Genomic DNA, 8,231 nt, shown 5'->3' with positions numbered 1-8,231 from the left:
TGTCCAGCAAACCTTCCCCACGGGGAAATCTGTTCAGCCTCCTTTCTCGCTAACACTCTAACAGGAAGGAATGAGGACAGATATCTGAGTAACAGCCACAGCACCTTTCTCCACACTGCACACTGAAAACCTAACTGACCTCACCATTTTCTGCATCAAGAGACTCCTTTCTTAGGACCGTTTATACATAAACAGCACTCCTTGTTAAAAATCTCTTTCTCACTGAGCACTCATAGAATACTCCCTTCTCAAACAAAACTAACACATTATACAGCCAACTGTCTAAGACAAACAATGTTGCCAAAGATGGCCAAAGTCATCAATTGTAGGCACAGGGAAAAAGCAAGTGCTGACGGCACGACCAGGTTGAACAAGTCAGTATGACAATAAAATGACACTTCTTTATGGATCCCTTCCTTCTACTCTTTGAAATGAGAAATCATAAATGCCCCACAAACACAAGGACATCCTCCTGAGACAGGAGAGCTCTGTCACACACCTCTCAGTATGGCCCACACATGTAAGACACCTACATTTGTAATAACTGCACAGAACCACTGTGACACCGCACTATGACATTGTAACAGTGGATTCTGTCTGATCTTTTGTAACAGTAAAATGTAACTGAATTCTGTCTGATCTTTGCTTAACTCATCTTGGCTTGTAAAACAATAACTGGCCCACCTGGCCCCTAGATGTTTGCCCAGGCTCCTTGAAGAAGCCGCAGGCATCCGGTGTTTGATTAGGGCCTTATCAGAAAGGCAAGGCCGCAAGCATCTGAGGCAATCAATCACCCTGAGAACCGTTACAACTCCCCTCCCTGAAATTAAGTATAAAACTTGCTTGCTGAAGTGGCTCAGGGCTCTTGGCCATCTCCTTGCCTTGGGCCCGCTCGCAAGTGTAATAAACTTTTCCTTTGTTTTACCCTGAGTCTAGAATTCTGTCGGTGCGTCCTCGGTCAACATTTGGAGGTCCCACCGAGATTCAGTATCTTCATAGACCACGGGACGCCTGACGTCTGGTGAGTGAAACTGGCGGTGGCTCTCAGGACGGGACGTGAGTCCCTCCTGGCTGCTACCGACAGATGTGTGAGGGGGTCACAGGCCACAACTCTGGGGGACGCCCTGGAGTGTGAGGGCAACCAAGGACACTTGGAAGTTTATCTGCTGTCTCAGACAGAATCTGTAAATTTGTTGCCAGTTTCCAATCGAGGTCGTAGGTCCGGACCGTTAGATTTTAGTTTTATTTTGCCGTTCGTGGTGCAGCCGGCTTTGTCTGTTTGTTTTTGTCAGTGTCTTATTTGTTGCCTTCTTTCTGTCTTTTTATCTCTTTGAAATTAAAATGGGACAAGGAGCTTCCACCCCACTGTCCCTGACTCTGTCTCATTGGTCTGAGGTTAATGCCCGAGCTCATAATCTGTCTCTTCTTGTTAAGAAGCGCAAGTGGCAAACTTTCTGTACTTCCGAGTGGCCCACCTTCGGAGTAGGTTGGCCGACCACTGGAACCTTCCGCAAAGACACCATAAAGGTGGTTAAAGCAGTTGTCTTCAGTCCAGGACCTCATGGCCGTCCGGATCAACAGCCTTATATTTGGGTTTGGGAAGACCTGGCCGACGACCCTCCTCCTTGGATCCAACCTTTCCTTCCTCCCCCTGCACCCTCCCTCCCAACAACCCTCTCCACCACTCCGGGCACTCCCAGACCTGCTCCAACTCATCCAGACCTCTGCTCTATGCTTCCACTCAAACCTTCGGAGCCAACGGCGCCTACTTTATCCCTGTATCCTCCCCTTCCCTCCTCTGTTCTCCCTGAATATCAAACTGACCTTATTCTTTTTGATTCGGGACTCCCGCCTCCCTATCCCAGGGATGTCCCTGCTGGTGCTGCTGGTTCCCAGCTTGGGGCCCCACATCAGAACGAACGGGGACCATCAGGAGAGGGTCCAGCCCAAGGTACCCGGAGCCGGAGAGCACAAACCCCAGATGACGTGGCCGTCACCCTGCCCCTTCAGCCTTTCGGACCCCCTGTCCCTGACAGCCAAGGGGGAACATGCCGGCGCTTCAGTATTGGCCCTTCTCCTCCTCAGACCTATATAATTGGAAAAACAATAATCCGCCTTTTTCAGAGGACCCTGTCAAACTTACTAACCTTCTCGAGTCTCTTATGTTTTCCCATCAGCCCACGTGGGATGACTGCCAGCAGCTCTTAGGAATCCTCTTCACCTCCAAAGAAAGAGAACGAATTCTCCTCGAGGCCAGGAAATTGGTTCCTGGACCTGATGGTCATCCTACTCAACTCCCCAACCTTATAGATGAGGCTTTTCCCCTGAGGCGGCCTGACTGGGACCCTAATACACCTGAAGGTAGGCAGCGACTCTTACTCTATCGCCAGACTCTGATGATGGGTCTCCGAGCGGCGGCGAGATGCCCCACTAATTTGGCTAAGGTAAGAGAAGTAATTCAAGGGCCAGAGGAATCCCCATCCAGATTCCTAGAGAGACTAATAGAAGCCTATAGGAGGTATACCCCTTTCGACCCTGAGTCTGAAGAACAGAGAGGGGCACTAGCTATGGCCTTTATAGGACAGTCAGCAACTGATATTCGGAGGAAACTCCAGAGCATGGATGGGTTATAGGACATGGCTCTGAGAGATTTAGTCAAAGTGGCTGAGAAAGTGTTCTATAAAAGAGAGACAGCAGAGGGAAAGGAGCAAAGATTAGAGAAAGAATGTGAAGAAAGAGAGTCAGAGAGATAAATGAAGGAATAAAGAGTTAACGAAGATTTTGGCTACCGTAGTAGGGAAACAAGATAGAAGAGGAAAGCATAGTACCTCGGGCCCAAACCAAAAACCAAAATTAGGACCTAACCAGTGTGCCTACTGTAAAGAAGAAGGACACTGGGTCAGGGATTGCCCTAAGAAGAAGAAAAAGAAGACTGGGGAAATCCTTGCCCTAGGAGATTAGGGGCGTCAGGGTTCGGACCCCCTCCCCGAACTCAGGGTAACATTCAATGTAGAGGGGACACCAATCGACTTTGAGGTGGATACAGGAGTGGTTTTCTCCGCCTTGCAGAACCCGCTGGGCCCCCTCTCAAACAAAAAATCCTTGGTTCAGGGGGCAAATGGATGCCAGCATAGGTCATGGACAACTAAAAGGACAATGGACCTGGGGAGGGGAAAAGTACAGCACTCCTTTCTGGTCATACCAGAATGCCCTGCCCCACTGCTGGGGAGGGATTTGCTTACTAAGTTAGTGGCAAGTGTTGACTTCAAGCCCCAGGGACCAGAAGTAAGATTCAGTAACCCTCTTGTCAGTCAGCCTATTGTGACCATGCTGACCTTGTCTGCTGAAGATGAGTATAAACTGAATGAGACCCCTGCCCCCGGACCCCATTCAACAGAAGACAGGTGGCTTCAGAGCTTCCCAGAGGCCTGGGCAGAAACGGCAGGGCCAGGATTAGCAGTACAAAGGCCTCTGGTGGTAGTATACTTAAAACCCTCCGCCACCCCCATAAGGGTCAAACAATACAACATGAGTAAAGAGGCCCAAGAAGGCATTAGGCCTCACCTCAAGAGGCTACTAGGACAGGGGATCCTGAGGCCTTGTCAATCAGAATGGAACACCCCCCTGCTACCAGTAAAGAAATCAGGGACAGGGGACTATAGACCAGTTCAGGATTTGAGAGAGGTTAACAGTCAGGTAATGGACATACATCCAATGGTCCCAAACCCTTACAACCTCCTCAGTACCCTCAGTCCTGACAGGAAGTGGTATACAGTACTGGACCTGAAAGATGCCTTCTTCTGCTTGCGCCTGCATGAGGACAGCCAACCCCTGTTTGCTTTCGAATGGACGGACCCTGAGAATGGACTCAGTGGACAGCTCACCTGGACACGGCTACCCCAGGGCTTCAAGAACTCTCCCACCATCTTTGACGAAGCGCTGCACCAGGACTTGAGTGCCTACCGAGCCTCCACCCCTGAGGTAACTCTGTTGCAGTATGTTGATGATCTGTTACTTGCAGCCGCCACCAGAGAGCAGTGCAAACAGGGAACTGAGAAACTGCTTGCCGAACTGGCCAAACTGGGATACCGGGCATCCACCAAAAAGGCCCAGATCTGCCAACCCGAAGTCACCTTCCTGGGCTACTCTCTCCGAGACAGTAAGAGATGGCTAACTGAGGCCAGGAAAAAGACTGTTACTCAAATCCCGCCTCCGAAAAATTGGAAGGGCCTCAGGGAATTCCTAGGCACAGCAGGTTTTTGCAGACTATGGATACCTGGCTTTGCCGCACTAGCCGCCCCTCTATACCCCTTGTTAAAGGATGGAACTGAGTATACCTGGGGAGATGAACAGCAAAAGGCCTTTGACCAAATCAAGAGGGCACTGTTGTCAGCCCCAGCCTTGGCACTCCCCAACATAGAGAAGCCTTTCACTCTCTATGTAGACGAGAAGGAAGAAATAGCTAAAGGAGTACTGACTCAGTCTCTGGGACCCTGGAAATGGCCAGTAGCCTATCTTTCTAAGAGGTTAGATGCAGTCACAAAAGGGTGGCCAGGATGCCTACGGGTGATTGCCGCTGTGGCCCTCCTAGTCAAAGATGCTGACAAACTAACTCTGGGCCAGAAATTGACTATTGTCGCCCCCCATGCCCTGGAAAGCATAATAAGACAACCTCCAGACCGCTGGCTAACTAATGCCCGCATTACTCATTACCAAAGCCTCCTGTTAGATAAAGACAGGATCATTTTTGGCTCTCCAACTGTTTTGAACCCAGCCACCCTGCTACCCAGGGAGGAGGGGGGAACTGTCCACCATCAGTGCAGGGATATCCTAGCCGAGGAAGCTGGGATCCGGAAAGACTTACAGGACACACCATTGCCACAATCTGATTTAATTTGGTATACTGATGGAAGCAGTTTTCTGTATGAAGGAGAACACCGAGCTGGGGCTGCGGTGGTAGACAAGGAAAAAGTAATCTGGTCAGAGAGACTTGTCCCAGGAACCTCAGCTCAAAAGGCAGAACTAATAGCTCTAACAAAGGCCTTGGAACTAGCTAGTGGTAAAAGGGTCCACCGTCTATATGGACAGCAGGTACGCATTTGCTACTGCACATGTGCATGGGGCAATTTACAAAGAAAGGGGCCTGCTTACATCAGCAGGTAAAGACATTAAACACAAACAAGAAATCCTAGCCCTCTTAGATGCTATCATGCTCCCACGGGAGCTAGCCATTGTCCATTGCCCTGGGCACCAGAAAGGGCAAGACCCAGTAGCCAAAGGCAACAGGAAGGCGAATGAAGAGGCTCGAGTGGTAGCCATGAGGACTGCCTCCAACATCCTCACTATAGAAGCAGAGCCATCCCCCACCCTGACCCACTTAGAGGAACCTGAGGATGTTCGGAAGTTCCTCCAGATGGCCCACCATCTTACCTACCTTGGGACTGACAAACTGGTACAACTGCTTCAAGATGATAAAACATTGACCACCCCCGAGAAGAGGCAAATAGCAAAGGAAATAGTCAAAGCTTGTAAGGCCTGCCAAATGGTAAATGCCTACCCAACAAAAGGAACCAGTGGAACCCGTCTCCGAGGCACCAGACCAGGCCAATATTGGGAAATAGACTTCACTGAGGTAAAACCTGCCAAGTATGGACTAAGGTATCTCTTAGTTTTTGTAGACACCTTTTCAAGATGGGTAGAAGCCTTCCCTACCAAACATGAGATGGTGGCGGTAGTAATTAAGAAAATTATGGAAGAAATCTTTCCTAGATTTGGCCTTCCAAAGGTAATAGGGTAATAGGGTCTGATAACGGACTGGCGTTTGTGGCCCAGGTAAGCCAGGGGGTAGCCAAAATATTGGGGATTGATTGGAAACTACATTGTGCTTATAGACCCCAAAGTTCAGGACAGGTAGAGAGAATGAATAGAACAATTAAAGAGACCTTAACTAAATTAGTCATAGTGACTGGCCGTAGAGATTGGGTAATGCTCCTACCATATGCTCTTTTCCGGGCTCGGAATACCCCTTCCACTAAAACTAACCTAACCCCCTTTGAAATACTTTTTGGAACCCCTCCGCCTATTCGGGATTTATCCCCCTCTGACTTAAATATCCCAAATACCCCTTTGTCCATTAGGTTACAGGCCCTGACCAGAGTACAACATTGCCTATGGAAGCAGTTGTCTGACCTTTACCAGCTGGCAGGAGACAGGACCCCACATCACTACCAAGTCGGGGACTTTGTTTACATCCAGAGACACCAACACCGGACCTTCGAACCCCGCTGGAAAGGACCCTACCAAGTCCTCCTCATCACACGCACTGCTGTAAAGGTCGATGGCATCGCTGCTTGGATCCATATTTCATACTTCAAGCCTGCTCCAGCTCCTGATGACCAGTGGACAGTGGAGAAAACAGATAATCCCCTCAAGCTGCGTGTCCGCCACCGCAACAAATCCCCACCAACCAACCCGGCAGACATGGCAGGTGATATCGGGGACCAGTGATATAGTATGGGAAGTGACTTCCAATGATCATCCCCCCTGGACTTGGTGGCCGTCCTTGTATACAGACCTTTGTCAGCTCGCGATGGGGCTAGAAACTTGGGATATCCTGACCACAGACCCGGGTAACCCTCCTCCTTGTGAGTCCAGGAAATGTGAATGTCCAACTAGTGGTATAGGGACTGTAGGCTTTGGGTGCTCTCACCCAGAATTCCGCTCGACTCTCAGGACAACTGACTTTTATGTCTGTCCCTGGGACAGTCATGATAGGGACACAGCTTGGAGATGCGGAAGACTGGAAGTCTTCTACTGTAAGGCTTGGGGTTGTGAGACTACCGGGACAACTCACTGGAAGCCCACATCCTCCTGGGACTGGATCAGGGTTGCACGAGTAACTCAAAAAGAAGCAGGGACTAAAAACTCCCGGTGTCTAGGAAGAGGAATTCCTAGTCAAAGACCGGGAATAGGCCATAGGCGATCGGGAATTTGGGTTGGTGAAGGACTATGTACCAATTTCACCTGTACCACACTGAATATTACCTTTACCCACTATGGAAAAAGGCAAGATAATACACGGCTAAAGGGCAGGCAGTGGGGCTTAAGAATGTATGCGTCAGGATCTGATGCTGGATTAACGTTTAAAATTAAACTCCAGATAGGCACCGTTGGAGGCAGCCCATTAGGACCTAACAAAGTACTGGCTGACCAAGGGGCCCCAAGGCCTAGCAAGCCCCTTTCAGCCCTGGTGCAAGCTACTCCATCCCCGAGAGATACAGCCAGCAGCCCAGCCAGTGCCAGTAGTACACCCCTGTCACAAACCCCGTCAGGTCCAACCACGGGGCAGCGATTATTAGATCTAATAAAAGGAGGTTTTAAAGCCTTAAATAGCACCCATCCCAACCTTACTGACTCCTGCTGGATATGCTTGCAGGCAGGACCTCCCTATTACGAAGGGGTCGCAGTCAATGGGAGCTACTATGAGAACAAAAGCCCTTCCCAGTGTAATTGGGGCAGGCGTCACATGCTTACCCTCCCAGAAGTGACTGGACAGGGGATATGCCTGGGGACCCCGTCTGCCTCAGACAAGGTCCGATGCCTGCAGACTATTTCAATTTCCCCTAACAGTTCCTATTTGATCCCTGAGAAAGGAACTCAGTGGGCATGCAGAATGGGCCTGACTCCCTGTGTGTCCACTCAGGCCTTTAACAACTCTCAAGATTTTTGTGTAATGGCTAGGATTTTCCCCCGCCTTATATATCATGGAAATGAGGACTTTGAAGAGGCGGTTGAAGGACAGACCAGGTATAGAAGAGAGCCTGTCACACTCACCCTAGCAGTACTGCTGGGAGCCGGGGTATTGGCAGGAGTGGGAACAAGAGCTGCTGCCCTAGTTTAAGGACCCAGACAAATGGCCTTGTTAGAGTCTGCTATTACCCAGGATTTAAGGGCCATAGAGCAGTCAATAGAAGCTTTAGAAAAGTCACTGACCTCCCTCTCTGAGGTTGTGTTGCAAAACTGACGAGGCTTAGACTTGTTATTTTTAAGAGAGGGTGGTTTATGTGCTGCTTTAAAAGAAGAATGCTGTTTCTATGCCGACCACACTGGAATAGTTAGGGACTCCATGAATAAGCTGAAAGAAAAGCTAAAGGCTAGGGAAAAGAGACTACAAGATCAGCAGGGATGGTTTGAAGGGTGGTATGCCAAATCACCCTGGTTGACTACCGTCA

The 8,231-nt window shown here is 49.6% G+C and overlaps 1 protein-coding gene across 1 annotated transcript; it reads left to right on the top strand.

Moving 5' to 3' along the window:
• The first annotated feature begins 1,341 nt into the window (after positions 1-1,341).
• LOC136387079 (uncharacterized) lies at positions 1,342-6,507 on the top strand. The gene is given in 5 exon segments (XM_066358136.1): positions 1,342-2,040; positions 2,043-2,740; positions 2,742-5,073; positions 5,075-5,791; positions 5,794-6,507. Coding segments are annotated over 5 exon segments (5,160 nt in total).
• Positions 6,508-8,231: the final 1,724 nt, after the last annotated feature.

This window comes from Saccopteryx leptura, unplaced genomic scaffold (genome assembly GCF_036850995.1).
Source record: "Saccopteryx leptura isolate mSacLep1 unplaced genomic scaffold, mSacLep1_pri_phased_curated manual_scaffold_64, whole genome shotgun sequence".
NCBI lineage: Eukaryota > Metazoa > Chordata > Mammalia > Chiroptera > Emballonuridae > Saccopteryx > Saccopteryx leptura.
Note: the sequence above shows the minus strand (reverse complement) of the source record. Positions and strands in the feature narration are given on the sequence as shown.